The 22,774-nt window shown below is 52.2% G+C and overlaps 9 protein-coding genes across 9 annotated transcripts; 4 read left to right on the forward strand and 5 right to left on the reverse strand.

Annotated features, from left to right (window-relative positions):
* Positions 1-218: 218 nt before the first annotated feature.
* On the reverse strand, positions 219-1,370 carry J4E87_010949 (uncharacterized protein; the record flags this gene model as incomplete). The annotated part of the gene is made up of 3 exons (XM_049382517.1): positions 219-1,003; positions 1,054-1,200; positions 1,253-1,370. 3 exons carry the CDS (start codon positions 1,368-1,370, stop codon positions 219-221), a joined length of 1,050 nt encoding a protein of 349 aa, XP_049227763.1.
* A 1,630-nt stretch (positions 1,371-3,000) lies between these two features.
* On the forward strand, positions 3,001-5,225 carry J4E87_010950 (uncharacterized protein; the record flags this gene model as incomplete). Its single annotated transcript, XM_049382518.1, has 4 exons — positions 3,001-3,408; positions 3,568-4,117; positions 4,302-4,614; positions 4,709-5,225. 4 exons carry the CDS (start codon positions 3,001-3,003, stop codon positions 5,223-5,225), a joined length of 1,788 nt encoding a protein of 595 aa, XP_049227764.1.
* Positions 5,226-5,815: 590 nt separating this feature from the next.
* On the reverse strand, positions 5,816-7,600 carry J4E87_010951 (uncharacterized protein; the record flags this gene model as incomplete). Its single annotated transcript, XM_049382519.1, has 3 exons — positions 5,816-5,892; positions 5,940-7,249; positions 7,299-7,600. 3 exons carry the CDS (start codon positions 7,598-7,600, stop codon positions 5,816-5,818), a joined length of 1,689 nt encoding a protein of 562 aa, XP_049227765.1.
* A 334-nt stretch (positions 7,601-7,934) lies between these two features.
* J4E87_010952 (uncharacterized protein) lies at positions 7,935-8,878 on the forward strand (the record flags this gene model as incomplete). Its single annotated transcript, XM_049382520.1, has 3 exons — positions 7,935-8,207; positions 8,260-8,463; positions 8,513-8,878. The coding sequence occupies 3 exons, from the start codon at positions 7,935-7,937 to the stop codon at positions 8,876-8,878; spliced, it is 843 nt and encodes a 280-aa protein (XP_049227766.1).
* Positions 8,879-9,535: 657 nt separating this feature from the next.
* Positions 9,536-10,001, reverse strand: J4E87_010953 (uncharacterized protein; the record flags this gene model as incomplete). The annotated part of the gene is made up of 2 exons (XM_049382521.1): positions 9,536-9,745; positions 9,834-10,001. The coding sequence occupies 2 exons, from the start codon at positions 9,999-10,001 to the stop codon at positions 9,536-9,538; spliced, it is 378 nt and encodes a 125-aa protein (XP_049227767.1).
* Positions 10,002-10,510: 509 nt separating this feature from the next.
* Positions 10,511-11,785, reverse strand: J4E87_010954 (uncharacterized protein; the record flags this gene model as incomplete). The annotated part of the gene is made up of 1 exon (XM_049382522.1): positions 10,511-11,785. One exon carries the CDS (start codon positions 11,783-11,785, stop codon positions 10,511-10,513), a length of 1,275 nt encoding a protein of 424 aa, XP_049227768.1.
* Positions 11,786-13,405: 1,620 nt separating this feature from the next.
* On the forward strand, positions 13,406-14,578 carry J4E87_010955 (uncharacterized protein; the record flags this gene model as incomplete). Its single annotated transcript, XM_049382523.1, has 1 exon — positions 13,406-14,578. One exon carries the CDS (start codon positions 13,406-13,408, stop codon positions 14,576-14,578), a length of 1,173 nt encoding a protein of 390 aa, XP_049227769.1.
* Positions 14,579-14,706: 128 nt separating this feature from the next.
* Positions 14,707-17,198, reverse strand: J4E87_010956 (uncharacterized protein; the record flags this gene model as incomplete). The annotated part of the gene is made up of 3 exons (XM_049382524.1): positions 14,707-16,609; positions 16,672-17,113; positions 17,162-17,198. 3 exons carry the CDS (start codon positions 17,196-17,198, stop codon positions 14,707-14,709), a joined length of 2,382 nt encoding a protein of 793 aa, XP_049227770.1.
* A 1,216-nt stretch (positions 17,199-18,414) lies between these two features.
* J4E87_010957 (uncharacterized protein) lies at positions 18,415-20,639 on the forward strand (the record flags this gene model as incomplete). The annotated part of the gene is made up of 3 exons (XM_049382525.1): positions 18,415-18,422; positions 18,462-18,723; positions 18,972-20,639. The coding sequence occupies 3 exons, from the start codon at positions 18,415-18,417 to the stop codon at positions 20,637-20,639; spliced, it is 1,938 nt and encodes a 645-aa protein (XP_049227771.1).
* Between the last annotated feature and the right edge of the window lie 2,135 nt (positions 20,640-22,774).

Consider the following 22,774-nt stretch of genomic DNA (forward strand, 5'->3'; position numbering starts at 1 on the left):
AGAGGCTCTTGTATTTGTTTTCTTTCTTGTAGCTAGTTCTTTACTCTTGCCTTAGTCCTCCTGGTTTGAGACCTTGACTCACCCCTTCGGGGGTTCGAGTTGGTCTCGCCGGGGGGACGGGCAGGTTCTGGTTAGCCAGCGAGAGGCACAATTGTGTTATAGCATAGCGTAGTGCTTGCAGTAAATTAGACTGTACTATATACTCTGTGTCGCATGCTCTATGATGCAACCTTGACAGTGAGCTTACCAAAGTGCTTCTGGTCCCACATGTATTGGTAGGCATCCTTGAGATCCTTGAGCTCAAACACCTTCTCGTCAACAATGGGGTGCAGGTCATTTGCCTCAATTGCCTTGCACATGTCCTCCATCTGCAGTCTTGAACCGACCAATACACCACGCACAGTGCAGATGTTGTTAAGGCAGTCGAGGAACGTAGGCTGGTCCTTTCCGCCGCCGCCAATGAAACCGATAATGGAGATGACGCCGTCGATGGCAATGGCCTTGAGAGACTGCGCCATCGTGGTCGGGCCGCCAACCTCGACAACGTGCTGTACACCAGCGCCGTTGGGAGTGAGCTTCGCGGCTTCCTCACCCCAGTTGGTCGTCTCCTTGTAGTTGATGACGTGGTCGGCACCGTACTTCTTCAAGAGGTCGGCCTTCTGTGCGGAACTGGTTGTCGCAATGACGCGGGCGCCAGCTGCCTTTGCGAACTGCAGAGCAAAGATGGATACACCACCGGTACCTTGTGTGAGGACTGTGTCACCAGGCTTGAGAGCGCGTGACTCCAGACCGTACAGGGCGTTCCAAGCTGTGAGGGCAGCGCAGGAAAGAGTAGAGGCCTCGAGCATGTTCAGGTTGGAGGGGGCCGCAACGAGACCAGCTTCGTCAAAAACGCCGTACTCTCGCAGAGTACCGTCGATGGCGCCTCCGAGACCGGTGCCGAGAGATTGTGCGTCTAGGGAGCCGGCGATGTGGCCTTGGTTGAAGAGGGTGACTACTTTGTCTGGGTGATGTTAGAAGGCTGTATGCATTGGTCTGTATAGAGATACGAACCTCCAGGCTTGAAGCGTGTGACGCGCTTGCCAACCGATTCTACAGTGCCGGCGCCATCCGAGCCAGGCACAGTGTTGTCCTTCATCGGGAAGGGGTATTTGCCCATGGGAATGATAAGGTCGCGGTAGTTCAATGATGCGGCGTGGACTGTCATATGGTCAGTATTATTGCTGGAGGCTGTTCGATGAGCTCTACGCACCCTTGACTAGAACGTCCTTGTCGCCAATCTCAGGTACCTTGGCCTGCTCATTGAATTTGAGAGAGTCGAAGCCATCCTGGCCTTGAACGGTCCATGCCTTTGTCGTTGATGGTGCCATGTTGTAGTTGATTATGCGTATGAGTGTTGGTTATGGGGAAGTCGAAGGAGCTACAAAAGACCTTTGAACCTTTATGACGTCTCTGCCATGACGGTGCCTGCTCCTTATGTACTGCCATGTGCATGTGGGGTCGTCGAAGGTCCGAATAGTGACGCAAGAATAACAAGAGCTAGCCCGCGTTCACGTCACAGCTTGTAGCTCCCCTGTAAACTGCGGCTATCATGGATCATTAGCTTCCTGAACTGTTGGCGATCAGTCTGGCCGCATTGGGAAGACCCAATGGCGGCGTTATCGCCATGATTTCAAAGGCGAACTGCCGGTCTGGAAGATGAGTTTGTCAGGATAGCTGACCGATGTTCTGCTTGCCTTGCCGGGAATCTCTCGGATCTTCGGTAAACGTGCAATTTAGAGGCTGGGGCTGCGCGCAACATGGCAGATGTCGGCAAAGGTCGCTGGAACCGCATTTGTAAGCTCCAGGTAGGCGGAGTGGGTCCGATGGAGAAACGCGAGGATGTCGCGTGGCTTCGCGCCTACTCATGCCCCGCACCGTCTTCTACTGCCTTCTACCAAGGGATTCGTCTTTCTGAGGCACCCCACTATACTACCTTCGGAAAGATGATAGGTGATATAGGCTGTAACATCGAATGCGGTAGACGTCTCTTGCGTAGCTTCCTTTTGTCATACTTACAGTTTGTAAGAGCGAGCACCTCCGCACGCGCGATCTGATCGTTGGTCCACGTCAACCTAATAAAAAAGAACACCCTGGAGCCTACGTTACCGTCAGGTCACCTACGTTGCAAGCTTTTGTCTTGATGTAGCCCGCAGGCCTGTTCAGGTTTTTTGTGTATGAGGTGGGTCTACCTCGCCAGCTACCAAGTGTCTCCAGCTTCCAGCCAGCCACCTGCAGTCGCGCTTAGTGCGACAATGGTCTACCAATAGCCAGTCCTTCCTGTATTCCGCGCCGCCTACGCCTCATCTCGGTTCCCCAGAATAGACCACACCTGAGGGAGCGATGATGGAGAAGTGGGGACTCAGTTCCGGGCACGATGCTTTCTCCATCCCGATCGTCCTTGAGATAGTTGCATGCGACAGCATCGGCATCCATTGAGCCTTCCGGAAGCCCTCCTCTTATTGTCGTGCTGCATACGCCCACAGTATTGCATGTGCAACACCCCACTGAACGCTAGCACTATGGTGTTTTCCTAATGACCCCAGGACCGCGCCGCAATCATCCTATGCTCTCAAAATCGTACCCTCCTAGACTCACAGCATTGCGATAACGATGGCTTCTCGAGGGATTCGGTCGGCTTATTCCTCACGGGATGTTTCACCGGAATCACGTCCTGAACCCTACGATCCCTTCCGTACAGCGTCCGATCCCATCGAGCTCTCATATCTTTCACGGCTATCATCGGATGGTGTGGAGCCGCACATTTCTCCCGCACGATCTTTGGGTCAGTCTCACGATGAGGGTATAAAGAGTGGGTTGCGGGCGGGAGCCTACTTGGGCCTGCCACACGGTGACAGCCGGTATGAGCCGGTGCGTGGAGAACACGACATCTCCAGCCACTCCATACGCTCAGCGAGAGAGTCTACGTATACTCTAAACTCGCTCTATCATAAGAAGACCATGGATGCGGATACCCAAGCTCTCGTCGACAGGAGATCTGGCGAACTGGTTCAATGGCACATTTATTGGACAACACCGGCTCTCATAGTCGCATTGTTCATGGCAGGGTTTGCGGCGGCAGTGGGTCATCACTTGTTTTACATGCATCTCAATGGGAAGCCGGCCACCGAGCAACTGAAGATGGTGCGGTATGGTACGGCCTTGGCTTTCTTTGTGAAAAGCACATTGGTCGGGACCGTTATCATGTGCAACCGTCAGCGCATATGGTATACCTTCCGACGAAAGGCGATGACGATCAATGGTATTGATGGTCTGTTTTCTGCAACGGAAGATCCGACGCAGTTCTTCCTCAACTGGGAGATGATCAGAAATGGCAAGCTTGCTACGCTCATGGCAGCCTGTACCTGGGTAAGCCTACAAATCTTTCACAGAAGACACAAGATTTATTCTGACCTATCCAAGTTACTACCACTTGCATCTGTCATGTCCCCTGCCTCACTAACATCTGAGCTAAGAACGTTCGACAATACTACCAGTTGCTCTGTAGCTACTCTAAACTTCACCCAGGAATCTACGTACGACTTCCGGGACATGAGTAAATTCTGGCAGAAGAGCTTGAATTTCTATAACACCACTGAGCCAGCCGAAGAGGAAAGGCGAGATGGAGATGAATACTCCGCGGCAACGGGTGGAGGAAACTTCTTCGACTACTACGATCAGCCGTCCAAGAACGCGCGCCGTTTGGCCTTCAGTAGCGTGTACATGCAAAAGCCACAGCCCCGCGAAAACGCTTCTACCGTATTTTGCGGATCGGGCTGGAATTGCACATACACAATAAGCTTCGTGGGACCCGGCTACCAATGCGAGGATGTCGACGATACTGATGAATCCAACGCGCCATTCGCATTATCTGGACTGGCGCCGAACGGAAGCCTTGTCTACAATGCAGATGTTGATCAAGGTGATTACGGGTATCAGGATCCAGTGAATGGTACAGGGTCTTTAGGCGTATTCGAGAACGAACCAAACCTCTGGATCGGTTACGCCATCAATACCTCCGAGCCGTACTCGTACGATGAGGAACCGGAGTACAAGGCCAAATGGGGAAACGTACATGGTAAGTTCTGGCTATGCGAACCACATGTAAGAGATACACCTCATACAAGAAAAAACCTGAATAGGTCTAGAGCCTACATCAACGCCAGGTCACCTATCTTGTAGGTTTTCATGTTGATGTAGGCTGCAAGCCTGTTTGGGTTTTTCTTGGTTGATATACTGACTTGTTACGTCCGTATTTACAGAGCCCAAAATATTCAAATGCGTCATGCAGTACACCAAATATACATTCAACATGAGCTACAATCCCAGACAGTCCGCAACCCGCTGGAAACGAGAGTTCCTACGTCCTGTCATCGGCGACCATCCTATCGAGCCCCAGAAAAATGTCGAAGAATACAAAGTAACAGCTTCCTTCCATACTCTGGGTTCACTCCTACGCCGCTTCCTGCGTGGCAAAATCGAAAAGCAGAAAATCCTCATCACCTACTCAGATTTATCTGAGACGCGATTAGTCAACAGCAGCACCTCGTACCCCTTGGTGGATCTGAAGACAGGGTAAAGTAGCCGCCACAAACAGCTCTCAAGATATCTTGCTAACTTATTACTAGTATGTAGCTCCCTTGCTATGCTTTGCTAACGCGGTTCTAAGACATCTTATTATTCGTGCCAACAGCTTAATAGAGATACAAGACCTTTTCGAAGACATTCTCATCACTCTACTCAACGACGCAAATCTAGTCGTGGTACAGACCCAAGAAGTGCCTTGTACAAAGTCACGAACCATGATGGTATACGTGTATTACAAACGTTCTCTCTGGATCGGATACGCAATTGTTATCGCAATCACTTTCGCTTTCATCCTGGTCGGCGCGTGGTCGCTCCACATGAACGGGGTAGCATCCGATGTGCTCTTCTCTCGCATTATGGCTACCACCCGCAATCCTACGCTGGATCACTTAAGCGTTGGGGCGTGTTTGGGTGGAGATCCTTTTCCCAAGGAGCTGGCGAAGACGAAGTTGCGCTTTGGTGTACTCCTTGAGGATGATCCTAGGGAGGGACCTTTGGGCAAGGTGGAACATTGCTGCTTTGGCACTATGGGCGAGACGAAGGAGATTGTCAAGGGTGGCACGTATGCGGGACTCAGGGAGCATAGGATCGATGCATGATTGATTAGGCATTTATGACTCTATGATGTAAGCTGCCGTGGGTAGCACTGATATAATTCCCCAAATTTGATGATTATCCCACGCCAACCTAGGGAAAAACTGAACAGCTTAGAGCCTACGTTGACGTTAGGTTACCTACTTTGCAAGGTTTTAGGTTAATGTAGTCTGCAAGCCTGTCTAGCTTTTTTCTTGTATAAGGCGTACCTATCCGATCTCCCATGGAATGATTTCGCACATGGATATGTCATGAGTATAACTCGATGAATACAGCATGACATATCCATGTACGAAAGCATTCCATGGGAGATCGGATGGGTAGCCTGATTACTATAGAAGCGAATCACCGGGCGTATATACGCCCTGAATACCGCGAAATAATGCCTATTATTCCTCAATCACCACTAGGTAGCTCCAGGCTACCGGGAGATTCTCCCTGGCATTGCGCAACGACTGTCCCATATTCCATGGCTAGACTCGACTTCTAAAGAAAGAAGAAACCTTGAGACCGTCCATCGGTTTCACCAAGACCACCCAGCCGTGTCGGCATATGTACAGCAAAAGAGACGTAACATAGTTGTGGCCCGGACCAACTACGACTCATGGCCCATACCCAGGCCTAAGAACTCGAACAGAATAGGGTTACCCGCGACAGCGATATACGCAATACCTGATTATGATTAGCCGTCGATCTGATGTTGATAGCATATAACATACCCGTGTACACAATTAACTTCGTAACGACCTCAACATCATAGCGCACTCGCGGTGTGGTAAGTTTCATGAAGATCTCCCGCTTCTCGTTCTCCTCCTCAGTCGGGCTTTGTGTGAGCGTGTGGACATCGCCAGCGACGTCTGTATCGCTCCTTGGGGGAGTAGACGTGTTTTTCTCATTTACATGCACTTCACCTGTACCCATCATCTGCTCGTACGAGTGTACCCTAGACGCCATCGGTGTAGGCAGCAGACCTGCGCCCAGTAGTGGTTCCCCCTTCTCGATGTTGGGTGTATCAAGGACTGCCGGGCCGGGTATCCAAGCGGAGTCTTCGGGTACCGTACCATCTAGTGAGTTGACACTTTCCCGTCGTCGGCGATTTCGGTAAGCAAGCGTCTCGTAAGCATCGGCAGCAGACTGTGGTCCAACGGATACAGACCGCTTACGTGGGTGGGCGAGGTTCTTCAGCATATGTGGCAGCTCTGATGCAGGTGGAATGACGTTGTCGTCATCAGCGAAAGGCTTAATGGACTTGTACTTGGACGCGTTGAGGAAAAAGGCGCGGGGCATGTTCCAACGGGCCTGCTCTAGAAGACGGAAAATGGGTGGCAGGATAGTAAACAAGGCAGGCTTCATGGTGGCTCTCCAGACGAAGATTACTACAACACCGAGTAGAATGCGGATTGTTGCCTTTAGCAGACCCATTTCTTCCAGGTCGAATGGGACAGATGAGGGGTATGCATCTTTCAAGGCATAGCCGGTCTGAGCGTAATGCCATGCACCCAGATTGATCCCAATGACTACGCCGGAGAAGGATACGCTATCGTCGTAGCATGGACAGTCGTCGGCAGGCTCCGGATGGATGCGGACCAGAACGCACACGACCAAAGTTGCGATGAAGATGTCCATGTAACTGCCACTGAAGACGAACGAGTCCATCCAGTCCCCGCAGACCAATTGGAACGCCGTGATCAACGCACCCATTATACTTCCGACAAGGACATCCAGAAACCCGTGCATGCCGCAATACAAGCGCCCCGCAATGATGGAGAGCGCGTAGAAGTAGAACAGCGCCTGTAAGCCCGCATTCCAGTTTGAATTGTCTTGCTCGGCTGACTGGCGCAACGTGTATATGGCATAGAAAGCGACCGATACCGCGTTGGCAGAGTGCGACGAGGGGAAGCCGTATTCGAGCGCAGCGGACCCGGACATGGATATACGGGCAAGTGGGGGTGATAAGGGCCTGGGCAGGCAGAGCATGTCCTTGAGGAAGCCCGTTCCGTACACACCGGCTGCAAGCATGAAGACAGTTCTATGTACGTCAGACGTCGCACGATAGTGAGAGACAGCTTCTGACATACGCTCGGCCAATGCTAGTGTAGCCGCACCAGAACTGGATGGGCAGGAACACCATGAAGAAGGTATGTGTGCCGAGGTTGGCGGTATAGGCGAAGTAGGAGTCGAGGGCGGGCGAGCGCATCTTGTCCTGCATCAGGGCGAGCCAGGGCGTCTCCCAGCGCACAATGGGTATGAGGCGGTTGCGCAGGGCATTGCGCCATCTGGGCAGGCGTTGGGCATAGTGATCGTGGCCCTTGTTGCCCGCGTCCAATTTGGGCTCCGTGGTCGCTGCGGTGTCTTTGGGCGCATCATGTCGCGGACTCATGGTAGCGGTCGCAGAAAGGGGGTGGGCGAGTTAATCGAACGCGCATGTCCAGCGGCAGCGATAGCGTCGTGGAGTAAGACGAGGCTGTGGGCTTGGATGCATGCCATCGATCGATAGACATGGACAGGCACGTTGCGACTTGGCGCTAGTTTAGCGAGCCGCTGGAGACGTAGCGTGGTTGCCATATGCGACCGAGCCCTCTAACAGTCAACATCCACCTCTCTTAAGCCTCGACCACTCGCTCCCCACACCAACTCCAACACCATCTTCCTTCTCCGTATTGATAACCTCGTCTGAAACAGGACACGACCACACATCCCGCACACTTCCAAACATGGCCACCGCACCTTCCCAGAACTACGACTATCTCCGGCGCAAGCAGAGCACAAAGGCGGCCGTTTCATCAATCACACCAGTCCGCAGCCACGCCCGCACACCGAGCGAGCGCAACAGCAATGGCACCGTTAGCTCATATGGAACCACCAACACGCGCGACACAGCCATCACCGAACCTCCAGCCTACTCCAAGAAGCTCGTTGTTGTCGGTGACGGTGGATGCGGAAAGACATGTTTGTTGATCAGCTACAGCTCCGGCAACTTCCCAGAGGTACGCACCACCAGCTGAAAAGACATGTCATGTGATTCTAATGCGACTGCAGAAATATGTACCAACAGTCTTTGAGAACTACATCACTCACACTCCTCATCCTCCCACAGGCAAGATGGTCGAACTTGCGCTGTGGGATACCGCTGGACAGGAGGAGTACGACAGGTTGCGACCGCTCTCCTACCCAGAGACAGATGTCATTTTCGTTTGCTTCGCAATTGACTGCCCCAACTCACTAGAAAACGTCATGGACAAGGTAAGATACTTCGATACATGTAAGCCTTGCATTGGCTGACAATTTCCAGTGGTACCCTGAAGTTCTCCACTTCTGCCCAACAACGCCCCTCATGCTGTTGGGCCTCAAGTCCGACTTGCGCAACAAGAAGAACTGCATCGAGCTACTCAAGACACAAGGCCTGACGCCCGTCACATCGGAGCAAGGTCGTGCGGTCGCAAAGAAAATGGGCGCTGCCTACATGGAGTGCAGTAGTAAAGAGCAAGACGGTGTAGAGGAGATCTTCGACATGGCCGTCACAATGGCCGTCGGCGAGGAGCACAAGGAGCAAGAAGAGCGCCGTGTCGGCACAGCGACCTCGTCAAGAGGGAACACGTCGTCGTTCCCAGCTGGGGGCGGTAAGAAGAAGAAGCGCAGCGGCTGCAAGGTCCTATAGTTTGTTTGTGTCTATCGAGAGGAGAGCATATCGAGATTCACGACGCTGGACGACACGATCAAGATGTTTAATGACATACGGCTCACCTCCACCACTTGTCCGGGCATGTTCGCTTCCTCTTAATCCTAGGGAAGTCTTTACATGTACATGGCCGCCTGGCGTTTGGGTTTCCTTTTTGGCATGAGAATGGACGCAGCGATTCCATAGTCCACAGTAGCAGCATTTTCTTTCCCTGTATCTGTATTCGGTATTCTGTATGTATGCATGGCGCCAGTGGGCGATCAAATTTGCCTGCGCCGGGGAAGTAAATCAAACATATTTCTGAAACCTGTTTTTCTCCAAATCGATCGTCGCTAGCCGGTGACAGAACTCGTGTCGCTGACCGCCTCCATACATGCTTGCGCCCAAATGTACATGGCACGTGAAATGGTGCACACCTTAGTCTCAAGTATCATACACACGGTGTATCTTCTGTGTAAAGGTAAAGTATAACGTGAAGTCTGCGATCCCCTGGTGTCGCGCACTGTGCCAATGACTCGCTCCGGGGTATCATTGCATCATAACCATTATCGCCATGGTCTGTTCGACGGCTGGCCGTGCACCTTCGGGCGCGTTGTTCTTTATCGCAAGCTAACAAGGTTGCCTCCCTGCCACCGCTCATTTCCTTTCCTGAGGCACTTCCGTCTCGCCTTCATGTTCCGTTGCGCCCTCCTGTGGCCCTTCTTGTTGCTCACTCGGGTCCTTGGCCATGACGTTCTCAAAGTGACTCCATAGCGACTCGACGGGTGCGAACTCGTTGCCGACAGATGTGACTTCTTCGAGCGAACGGTTCAGCTTGTTGATGTTTTGTAGGACGACTTCTAGACTCTGGCTGTTGGTTAGTATAGACCGGTGTAGAAGCTGGGACTTAAAGGGCTGCGATGCGCTCCGTGGTGGATTGGGTGGGTGCACGTACTTGGGCAATTTCAGTGACGAGCATTTCGCGCTGTTGTTCGTAGTATGTTTTTGGCGGCGCGCTATCCTGGCCGTTGGTCGACGCGGGGAAGTATGGCGGTGCCATATTTCCGTGTTCTTTCGTGTTGATGCTCTGCGCGCGGGACTTGGGACGCGGGAGCCGTGTCATGCTTTAACTCCGGGTCAGCTGACGCGCTAGTAGTCTTAGGTGAGCCAGACCGCTCTCAGACTCAACTTCACCTCACTCAAGCAATGATATCAACACCTACCTACCTAGAGAAAGTAGACGACCTAGGAGTCTACATCACCTCTATACTTCTCTATCCTCCTATTCTATACTAATGTATACCTCAGCGCACATATTCAGTCTCTCCCTATCATGAGGTGACCCAAACATGGCCCAGAATCGACGATCTTCCTCACTCGTGCAGCAAGCTACACCAAGCAATGAGAAACGTTCGCGACTTTACATCAGCCACTCCCACCCCTGGAATCATCCCAGGTGCGTTCCCGTAAGGTAGTCGCAACCAGGGATCAATCCAGCTGAACCCGCGAAACGCAGAGACGCATAACGTCTCTTGGGTATGGCACTCACAGAGTATGATACTCAGCCAGCGTATGGTGTCTGAATTTCTATTATGGCTGTCACTTCTTTCTCTCGTATCGTCAATTCCTTCGCTATGTTGTCTTGTGTGACCCGCGTTGTTGATCAGAGCGCATGACACGTGTAGGCTTGATCGGTGGTTCATTGTAATCAGAATCCTCGCCGGAATCATCGTTGTAATCGGTGTCGGAATCATCGATACTAACCGAGACCGAAGGAGTGACGTTCGTCTTGCGTTTCTTCTTTTGAGGTTCGCCGGCATCATCAGACCGAGAAGAGCCACCGTTCAACTGGAAACCGAGATTCCTTGATACCTTGCGTAAGCCCAGGGTCTTAGCGAGGGTCGCAATCTCCAGATCTCTGTGGAGCGCCGCGTGTCTCGTGCGAGTCCAGTTCGACTTTTCTGTGCTTACGAACTCGGTAAGCAGAAAAAGCAGCATGATCACTTTATTCCTTGGAGTTGACGCATTTGCGGCCCTGACTTCATCAAAGTGTGACATTTCGAATGCGCTAGCCAGATCAGAAGTCTGCACCCTTATTGTTGTAAAGTAGTCGTCGTACACTGAGACTATCTGTGGGAACTTGGTCAGATACTGGGAGTTGTTTGGAACCATGAGACACAGCTCGAAAGTGGCTTTGGGCCATCGCTTGTGCATATTTTCCCACGACGTGTTGTTGACAGAGAGGCCGTCGATACCTGTCCCAATGACCACTACGTGTAGCGGTTGCTCGTCAGTGAGGTCGAGAATTTCGCGGGCGAGGGTATCGTCGCTGTCGCGGATCAATAGCTCTGCACTGGCCTTGTGGCCCCATTGATGGGAGAAAATGTAGCCATACGCATGCAGTTCAAGCCTCTCGGTGTCTTTCTGGCGATACCTAACAGCTTCTGTCCCTTCAGGAAGCGGATAGGCTCGGATATAGGCCTCCCAGATCTCTGCTGGTCTCTTGAATAGACGACGAGCTACGTTGGCAGTAGCACCCGAGCTTGCTCGTACCTGTACAATGAAGATGGTTTTCCGCGGATCCGTATCTGCTACACATAGCGGTCGCGTCACACTGATAGTGGGATTTTCAATGATACCACCTACTTCGGATTGAAACTGGCTGGAATCCAATGGCTCGCTGGATAAAGCATCGAGAGGATCTTCCTCAGGTGCTGTGATATGCTCTTGCTGCATGGGCTTCTTGGTCGCTGGCGCAGGAGATTGCGCTTTGCTCCTGAAAGGATTTGTGAACTGTACGTCTGAAGACGAAGTAGCATTGAAGCCTTGAGCGGCAGATGATGCAGAGGTAGATGTTGGGGCAATCTGTGACGGAGTCCATATTTGCACTGACTGCAAGGCTGCCATCTGGGCTGCGAAAAATGATGGCTGCTTGGCCGTGGCAAATGATGAGGATGCAAGGCCCGTTGAGAATGATGAAGACATTGAGGGCTGCTTGGCCGTAGCGGACGATGAGGGTGCAAAGCCCATTGAGCTTGTTGAAAATAATGATGATGACTGCTCGAACGCAGCGGGAGAGGGCGCAAAACTCATTGAGCCCGTTGGCATCGGAGGCTGCATGGCCACGGCTCGTGAGCCGTATGGCGTTGAGCCTACACTGCTTGCATGGTTAGCAGGATAGTATTGAACCGGAAGCAAAGAAGAGGAGGCATGATGCCAGGAGGAAGGAGCAGAGTACGGTAGAGATGGTGGAGATAGGAGATTGGAGAATGTAGACGGGGTAGGAGATGTCAAGGGGAGAGGAGGAGGGGACGTGAGAGACGGGCGAGGCGGGAGAGAGGATGACGGGGGAACGGCGCGCTGCTGGCCATGAGCTGAAAGTCCTTTCAGCTGGTCAGTGGCCGCATTGTCGAGGTGAGTGTTTGATGCCATTTCTAGCAGTTTGATGTAGATTTGAAGTGCGTGGTGCGAGAAATAGCGGTGCGTGTGTTTGGTGTTGGAGTGAAAAACGTGAGAGAAGCGGACAAGAAGCTTGAGGTGCTAAGTGAGGAAAGCGCGCTAGATCGAACGGAGACCGCGCGGAAAGAGCGACAATAATTACTGCATCACTCATGAAGCGACAGCAATATTGGATAGCGATATTGGACAAGCTTTCTGCCATGACTGTTCACTTTGCGAGTCAATGACGTTCGTACCGTTGTCATACAAGTGGTTGGGAAGATGCAAGCACCCGTGGATGTGACCATATACATCCCTCACCATATCACCACCACCACCACCGTGCGATATCCTGCGCTTCATTCTCTTTCCTCGCCTTCGAAACCATCGCGCTTACAATGTACTTTCGCGGCTCGATCGTCAAATCTACCTTTTCCCACAGCGCCTACATTCTACGTCTGCTACGCGTCATTCGAATTCGAAGTTTAGGTACCGTAGACAGCAGCTATGCTCCTATTGACGCCATCGCGGGATTGAATCAAGAGGCATTCTTTAGCACGCACATTTGTATCTGCCAGTGTGCTATGGGCGGGACACGGGAGCCATTTCATAATGCCGGGTCAACTTCGGGACGCGCCAAGGGATCTGGCAGCGCTAGGCAATGAGCGGTCTAGAGCCTTCACCGGCCATTCATGTCCCATGGATCCAGCGTTTCGCAGCCACCAGCGCGGGTAAAAGTGGGTAGGGCTCAAGCTAAAAAGTTTCTTAAAGCTGCAGTCCTGAGCTCCTCGTCTCTCGTCCTCAGCTCCCGTTCTCGACACCCAGTCCCCCCCGGCGCAACCACCGCCGCGATGTGAGTTGTAAGACCCCTTCTTCTCTAACCCTAAATCCACATCCTTTTAATGATTACAACCATACATCTGTCAATCCCCTGAGCGCTGCCGACGATGTAACATCGAACGGTGGCCATGAGGTTCAACGTATTCACGCACTGAAACACGTGATTTTTTTCACGTGACATCTGCCCTTCACCGCTCTTTCCCAATCGAGACGTCAAGAAGCTAACAAAGTTTCTGCTCTAGACATACCATGGCGGCTGCCCCAGCCCCCAAACAGATCCAAGAACCCTTCCCCATATCCCACGTCGCCGGCCGCTACCTCCTCTTTGATGTGGACGTTATTGCGCACTGCCGTCGCACGCACAACATCTGCGGTCTCCTCGTCGGCACGATACCGAACCTCAGCCAGCAGAACGTTTTTCTGGGCATACCACTTGAACTCATGCCGGAAGAGGCTCGGGTACTCGTCGATAAAGGCGCTGCGTATCTCGTGGATGATGCGCAGGCACATCAGAAGGCTTTTGCGGAGATGAGCCGTGAGGACAGACTGAGGTATATGGAGGAGATGGATAAGAGGGGGGAGGAGGTTACGAAGGAACAGACTGAGCTGGCGGAGAGGCGGAAAGAGAGGGCGTTGGAGGCGAAGGGGCTTAAGAGGGAGGAGGTCGAGAAGAGTGGTGTTGCTGCTAGCACTGCTTCGGACGATACTCTGCAAGGAGATGACGACAGTCTCGCGAGCTCGGGTCTTGGATTCATCATGAAAGGATCGAGCTTCGCAGACTCTTCGGCGCCAGCGAAGCCAACCAAGACCACAGTCACCTCCAGCCCCGCTAGCTCAGTCACTGATAGCTCGGATCTCGGTAGCTCTGGTCTAGGCTTCATCATGAAAGGCTCTAGTTTCTCAGACTCCTGGGTACAAATCAAGGCGCCCAAGGTGGACTCCTCAGTCGAAGAGGTCTCGCTCTTCGATGCCGCACCCCCTTCGCCTGCCCCTGAACCAGCTGTTCCTGTCCAGGCCAGCGCGCCGAAAGGCGTTGCGGCCCAGAAGCACTTCGTCACACCAACCACTTCATACCCTCCTCTACCGACACCTGCCAAGGACCCTTCCGTCCCTCCACCAGCGGTACCGGACAGCTACCCGCTATTCCGCTACCTACACTCCAAGGGCTACTACCACATGCCCGGTCTACGCTTCGGATGCCACTACAACGTGTACCCAGGCGACCCTCTTCGGTACCACAGTCACTTCGCCGCCACTGGCTTGGGCTGGGACCAGAAGTTTGACTTGCTGGATGTTGTTGGTGGAGGACGCCTCGGCACTGGAACAAAGAAGGCCTACATGATCGGTGGTGAGAACCCCGAGGTAGATGCCCAAGAGAATGAGCCCGTGAGGGCGTTCTCTGTTGAGTGGGCGGCTATATGAGGGCTGCGTCACTACGACTGCATACATGGATGTTACGACTTGATGAATACAATGCATAGATAGAAGAACAATGATGAGCCTTTGTTCAACACATCTGATTGAATTTATGTTTGTTCTCGTGACGAGAATCAGAATTCCAACGCAGCCGCAGTGGCCTGCCCTTCCATCGCGCTCTGCTTGGCATCGTCGCCCCTGGGCCCTTTACCCTTCCTATACACTCGTGCATCTCTAGGATCGAATCCCCCATTTCCCCAGAGCGCCCACTCTGGCGTCTCGTCGCCAACATAGTCTTCTGGTCTCCAGCCTACTACTTGCCCTTCCTCCATTCTCGTCCCTTGTACCTTGCCCTCATAGAGATCAAAGAAGCGCTCGAAATCTATTCTTGTCGCCCACTTGCCATTCTTCTTGAACCTCGTGCGGTCGGCTAGTAGAATACAGCAGGAATGCGCATGTTCGGCGCCGATGCCATAGGTTAAGCCGCGATTGTTCAACTCCTTTTCAAGCTCCGTCACGAATTCGGCAACTTCTTCGTAGAAGGGGACGTTCTGCATAGTGAGGCCTGCAGACCCTGCAGCTGAGGTACCGCAGTATGTGACGCCTTTGACTTCGACGAAGCCAGGCAATGCACGTTCGACGAGGTCAGCGTAGCCACGCACCTCCTCGGCCATGTTGAAGCCTTTAACAAGCGTAAGACGGAAGACAGTGCGTTGCTCGAATCGGCGGTTACGAAGGATATCGAGACAAGCACAGAAGCGCTCCCAGAAATCCCGGTGAAGAGGTCGATCAATCTTGCGAAGACTGTCTTTGTTTGATGCGTCGATGGAAACGTAGAGTTGGGTTACCGGGATCAAAGAAGCTAGTTGAGCTGGATGCTGAGCGTTACAGACAAGGAATGTGGAGATACGATTCTGGTGCATCATACCGAGAAGCTCGTTGATGTGTGGGTAGAAAATTGGTTCGCCGACCAGACTCAGGGCGCAGTGACGAATGCGCATGGCCTCGCTGAAACGCTCGGCTCGGACACCGGGGACCCCCTTCATCATCTTTATCTTCTTGTAATGTGCTGCTGTTATGCCGTCGAATATCAGATCCGGAGCATCGGTTATCCAGCGCCACGTGGTACCGACCGGATTGGTGCCGTGTCGCCAGCAAAAGACGCATTTGTTGGAGCATGAGAGAGAAGGCGTGGCTTCCATGCATAAGTGAGAGGCGATACCGTAGAAGGAATACTTGTAGCAGGAGCCTCGGCCACGCAGAGCAGATTTAGTCCATCGGCAGATCTTGACCCCCGAATGAGAGCCAATTATGCTGTAACCTTGCTTGGTAAGAGCGGCATACGTAGGAGAGGTGGTTGGAACCATCTCCTTAGGAGCCTGACGGGATGCGGGGGCCTTGACGGGTCCAGGGGCGGTTGCGGAGTTTTTGTAGGTGGTAAAGTCGACCGGTATTGGAGCATTCACCATCGAGCCTAGGTCCTCGACGTCGTCTACGCGTGTATTTTGGTCGTTCCCATCATCTAGATCCTCTTCGTCGCTCTCAATGGGATCTCCGCTACCCGGGACACCGTCACCGAGTCCTCGTCCTTCGGAGATCTCCACAAGCGCGTCCTGAACGCCTATCCTCCAATCTTGTAGCATCTGCTCAGCATCGCTCTTGACGTCGGCCATACCAAGTGGGTATGCTCTCTTCCTACCAGTCAGCCTGGCCATCCACTTGTCCACCTCTCGCGATTGGCTGCAGAAGCCCTCTTCTTCTGTCGGCCATCCTTCTTTATCGCCGAAACCAAACACGGCGTATCCCAGCAAAGCGCTCAACGGCGCCGTATCGATCCTGAAGTCGTTGTGCGTCTCTTGCAAGCTCTCTACAAAGACGTCCAAGACGGTGTCAATGTTGTACGTGGGTACGAGGATGATGTAGAAGTGCTTGACGTTCGCGTCGGTTTTCGGTGGGCTAATGAAGTAGTCGTCGTGTTCGATGTAGGATATATCGAGCGTCTGGGGCTCTAGGAAGGACTTGGATTGATCGCATCCCCTGCAACGTGAAGCAGGAAGTCAGTCGACGCCTCAAATATGTCGTGCATGCCCAAAACGTACCTTGTCCATTCGGTCAGGACTTGCGCGAACTGCGTAGCGTAACGTTCAGTCGTCCCAGACAGCGATTGGAAGAATATCAAGGGTTGTATTCTATCCTTCTTATGATCAAATGCAGGAGCCGAGACCACCTTCTTTGGTACCTTCCTGCCCTTTACTCTTTTGGGACCCTTCTTCGTCTCGGCGACCGCAGCCACTGCCCTTGTGTCGTCCTCGGCATGGTTATCGATGTTGAGCTTGGATGAGTTGAGCGTCGTGGTGTATTCGGGCAGCCATTCGGGTTTGAGCTCGACAGCGGTCTTCGGCGAGGAAGGAGCGGGTGATACAGAGAGCTTCTCTCTCTGGTCGCGGTCGCGCGCGTATATGACAAGGCGCGCGATGGTCGCTACTACTAGTGCAGACAGTAGGATGGGGAGCCGATGCTCGTGCCATATGAGGAGTAACTCTGCGGTGTGATTAGCTAAAGGTGTACGTGCTGACCCTAGTGACCTACCAGCTGGCAATTGGTCCAGCAGCTCGAGTAAAGCCATGGCGCTGCTCTCGATGTTGCGCAGGCGTTGTCCTTGGGGGGTACGAACTTTTGGCCAGCCACTCGCGTGGGGTTCATTACCTAGCGCCAGGCGGGGTTCGTGGCTTCCGCGCTGGACCCTGCACTACCAGTCTACCCTGAAGGCTTCATCACACTTTTACTACCACAACAGTGCATCGCGTATTTTGGGCAGATCCATGTTCATTGCATCGTCCACGAGTCCTAGTCATCCTACCGTTGTGGCTACGTTGCCTACTTCTTCATGCACCCTCCTCCTGCCTACAGAGCCTTCTGTACTCTCCTGTACGAAGACTGTTAGCGACGGAGATTCATAGATTTTAATACTACTTGAGAGCAGCACTGGTGCTATCGAGTATCAACGCAGGGTCGTGGTTCTACGTCCCAGTGTAACCTCATTTTGTTGCTTTCCTTTTCGCCTCTCACATTTATTAAGTATCTCTGCCATGTATTTCTCAAAACCATCATACAATGCGCAAGAGACGATTTCATGTTACTTCTTCTACGTTACGTCGGTTTCTATACTGTCAACTCCTACGTTTCATCATTTGTTCCGAATTTGTCCTAAAAAACATTCTTCTCTTCTCTTTGTCTTTCGTCAGGAATACTACCTAGGTAATGAAGAACTTCTTCTGTGAACTCTAGTCACGATTACGGGCTCGTATATTCTGGTCCCAATATATATGTTTCCAGCTTTATCAACAGCTAGTAGGGCGATATGATCTACCTGGACGAAGGACTGGACTGATGGCGAATTTCGGGAAGTGTTTTCTCTTGAGTATCTTAGGCACCGAAAACTATTGCCGGGCGAGTCTTTCAGATGCGTGCTTCTATTCGAGCAGACATGTTCTCATCTGAAGCTGCCCAGTTCATCTTTCAGTGGCTGTTTGGTGGTGCACTTTTCACTTCGCCAACGCGCCAGTACTCGACCACGCGCACCAGAGTTCTCAAGTTATTGCGCTTTCACTTTCACTTTCGCTACGACACCCCGCATTTGCCCGGCGCCGTAGACCCGAAATCACGCATGCTTGGCAATGTTTACAACTGGAGTTTAAAAGCCGAACTTAACAAAGTTGCCCGCACTGACAGTGGCAGCTACTATTCGACTAACAGCAACAACGCACCCTTTAGGCCCAGCCTCCCCGTCACAGCGACGATCACTTGAAAGTTCATCTGTTCAACACTTCGAAACACTAACCATGGTTGGGTTCAAAAGCTTCTTGTCTGGGAAGTCATTTCGCCGCAGCCACGATGGCGACCGCGCTAAATCCGAGCCAAAAAACAGTACGAGCAACGACGCCAGTGTCAGTGCTGGAATAAGCAGCAATAGCGTTGCCCAAAATCTGGACGACAAGCGCAAGGAATCTACACGTCTTATCGCCGGTTTCCAGAAGGTCTTCGGCAATCATCGCCGTCGTGACCATGTCTCTCCCACCCCTTCTGAGCCGATGACACCCACTTCCACTCCCAAGAGGCTCTATCGATTCCAGTCGCCTAAGCAGCAAAAGGTCAGTGCGGCGGATGAAACCTGAGAGAAAATGTACTGACCCCCGAGAAGCATTCGTCTCCCACCCCATCACCGCTCTCGACGACAGATAGCACAATATCGGAGTTAGAGTCTACTATATTATCCCATACAGTCCCTTCAAGCACCCCACCCACAAGTCCGTTGACGCCACTTGGCAGCGCGCATTCCGCGACATCAGCTCCCCATCATAGTCATACCGACGTTACACAAATTACACCACTTGCGAAGTTCTCGATCAATACCGCGAACGCAATCATCGAGACTCCGCCGGAAATCATTCTTACGTCCGGCAACCAAGAGTATGGCGATGATAGCCCTGTAATTAGGACGACCTCCCACCATGCCACCGGCGACGATACCAACATCAGTTCTGATGCTCGTACCGATAGACTCAAGGTGGCCATAGAGGGCATGCGCGCAGCAGAACAGCTGCTAAATCAACGCCATGCTACCATCAAACCACAGGCAAATACAAGTAAGCGGGTAAAGCCTTTGGATACCATGGGCAAGAATGTGGGACCCAGAGACAGTCATGGCATAGCTCGTCTGCCGAGCAGTCTTTCTGCGCTCAACCACCGCCAAACCCATCTGAGAACCGCAAATCAGGCTATCGAAGCCGCAAGAAGGCGCCAGGCTATCAGATATCTCGCCTTCTACGCAGCAGACGGCTGCCCGACTAACATTGACATCATCGATCGTATCAATGCCCACTTTCATCTTCAAGCCCGCCACATCGACGGTGAGATACCCGACGCTACCTTCGATGTAAATGGCGTACCGGTCCGCGCTAGCCAGATGCCAAAAGGTTCTGTTGAACGTAACTGGATCATACGCTATAACGCTGTAGTCAATAACGCCGAGCTTGTCGAACGCCGACTCATGAACAGCGAAGACCACGAGATGATTGTCGCACAGCTCTTCCCCGAGGAGCGCGGCCACATACTGAAGCCAGAGCACTTTGAAATCTTCATGACTGGTCTTGGTGAAGAGGGCATCCTTACAAAAGCGCAGGCGAAGTCCATTGCCACTGTCGCCGTCAGCAAAGAAGAGTTCGACAAAGGCATACACTACGTCGAAGCTGTCGGCAGCAAACACACTCACCGTCGCAACCCCACCGCAGCAGCCATATTCGACATTCCCCAGCAAGTCAGCCGAAGTACCGCATCATTCTCATCTCGCCCAGCCAACGGTCAGAGTCAACACGAGCTGTACTACTACCTCCGCATCCTAGTCGAAGCCGCAGTCTACGGCCAAAAGTTCTGGAAAGGCTACTTCTTCCCCAACGCATGGAACAAGCTCAAGAACTTCTACGACGCCCACAAGCTTTCGCAGGAGGGCTGGCTTCTTCCTCCTCATCTGACAGAATACAAGCGCGACTGGACACATCGTGAGGTGCGCCTCCTACAGCGCGGTCAGCTCATCTGCGATCTACTCAAACAATTCGACGCGGGTGAAGTAACAGACTTCGGTATCATCCGCGCTACTCGCGCGACTTTCGTTGGTATCCCAGCACAACCTTCATGGTGTCCTGAGGACTTAGAATCATTCCTCTACCACCGCATCGCCGATTCCGGCCTTACCGTCTCCAAGATCCCCGAGATCCTTGTCTTGCATCCAGAACACGACATGGTGTTCTCCAACCACCGTCTTCGACACCATGTCATCACTGGACTTCGAGAGCGCGCCGACCAGTTTGAGAAAGAGGAGGCGGCGCGGCTGAAGGAGATAGATAAGAGTTATATGACGTTTGAGGAGGTGAAGAAGAAGGAGATGACGAGATGGGAGAGGATGAAGACGGGGTTGAAGAAGGCGTTTGGGAAGAAGGAGGTTGTTGTTCCTTTTGATCCTTTTGCGCCGGAGCATGGGTCGGGAGAGCTGAGAGAGGGAACGGTGTGAGGGCACTAAGTTCTCGCATTTCGATGTCGTTTTCCTTTCCTGGTGGAGTCTGTCTGAGTGAGTGAGCGTTATCTACTTCGTGGGGGATGAAATCCGACCATGTACAGTAAGTGTGACATAGCTAAGTATTAAGCTTAGGTCATGTGCAGTATGAGGAAGACACATCGTATTTTATGCACAAGAAGTCAGAATAGCCACAGCTCGACGCGTACGCCTCACATCGACTCATGATTCCCATCTGCCTCGGCCTAGAATGTTCATTCTTGCGTCAACAGGACAAGTGGTATCTCTTCAGAACATTTCTGGTGTTATTTGTTGCTATTCTGAGCTGTTAAGATTCTTTTTGTTCTAGCTACATTGACGTCTCAGTCTGCCGAATCGTGGTAGCACGTAGAACGAATCAATGCATTGGTCCACCTGATCGCAAAAGTGCTTGATCATGACAACCGGATTGAAGTCAGACTGAATGAATCTGACATCAACACCTTTCCTGCGCCTTCCCTTTTCAACTCGACTTTGGTATTGGCAGTCGTGCTACATCTCTACGGACACTGAACATAACTTGCTCAAGACCCACTGTCTATTTGCCCCTCACTCCACTGCGCAAACGCATCACGCCACTCACTGGAGTGCCTCTTGAAAATTTCAGAGCTGAACTTCATCCCATAGATCGTTTCTGCCAGACAAATCTTAAGGGGTTCAGGCCTTGGTCCGTCGAAAAGAACTAAGATCTTCGGACATACCTCGCAACGTTCCATCCAGCCTTCGCGTGTAGGGTATATCGACTCGAGAGAGTAGTCTTTCCAGTTTGCTCCTGCAATTCTTTCGCGTTCTGATGTAACATCTTCAAGCCAAGAGTCTACGGCTGTGGCCGAATGTTGGTCGAGTGCGTCAGCAAGCTGTCCAATCCGTACCCCATCCTCTGCCTCAACAGTTGCTATACGTCGAATCCAGTCGTAAGGATCTGGAACATCTGCATAATGAACATATATCCCGAGGCTCTTGCAAGGAGGTTGCGTTGCGTACATTGGCCGGACCAAGGAACTCAAAGATCCCAGCGTAACAAATGGGGACCGGGTTATATAGTTCGGGCTAGATAAGAGCTTAATCTCAAGCCTTCCGTCAATTTCCTGAGCTCTATCGCCAAAGCAATGGCTTAGATATGGGTTGATCTGGATTTGGCTAAGGTCGAGCCAGCGGTTGTCGGACGTGTCCAGTGGGAAATAAGGAATCCAATCGATGGTTGGGATGTGGGGGTTGATATGGGAGTTCCAAATATTGCGAGTGGCAATGCAAGTCGTGTTCGATAGACATTGAGCTTGAGTGATTCGAGCTGGGTAGACGAATCGGTCCCTTGACCTGAACCCCGGAATTGAACGGTTATGTATGTCCAGCTCCAACTCTACAATCTCAGCTTCCGTAGGCTGCATCCAATCTAGATCCTGTGGAATCTTTTCGTAGTACTCGATAGGACCACATGGGTAGTTTTTGCGGTATTGTAATTCCAGAACAACCGCGACACTAGCTCGTAGAGTAGTCGAAACTGCACGAAGAGTAAGCATTGACTCAGGATCCACCAGGTCAACAATCATCTCTAGAATCTCGGCGATGTGCAGTGCACGGTGAGCCTTGCTCGTGCATTGGGGTTTTGGCTGCGAACTTTTCGTCGTGACAGAAGCAGCTCGAATTTCATTATGCCGAGGATGGTTCTTGTTTGCTGCCTTCCATTGGGCAATCAGATGGTCCAACATGCGCAACCGTGATCGTCGCCATTCTTCAATACCGACCTCTAGTTCACATCGAGGTCGGGGAGGTGGCTTCGGCCATGGTATCTGTGGAGGGACGCGATGTATGCCGTTCTCGATATCCGCCTCTGCTTCTCGGGCGGCTGTAAGCTTGCGGTATCTTCCGCGACGATCCAACAACTCCAGAGGTGTACATTCTGGAAACCATTTCGTGATTAGAACGTCATCGGGATGCAGTTCATCGTCGTCGTTGTCATACCTCTGCTGTGCGCCTTCGTTGGGCATATCTGGGGTGGTCATGTTGCCGCAGTGAGATGTCGAAATAGGCTTCGAAAAAATTGAATGAGGGGTAATGAAGTTGCAGGAAATGATGGAATTTATGTACTGCGA

Source organism: Alternaria ethzedia (assembly GCF_023757985.1).
Source record: "Alternaria ethzedia strain BMP 0044 chromosome Unknown scaffold_60, whole genome shotgun sequence".
Lineage (NCBI taxonomy): Eukaryota > Fungi > Ascomycota > Dothideomycetes > Pleosporales > Pleosporaceae > Alternaria > Alternaria ethzedia.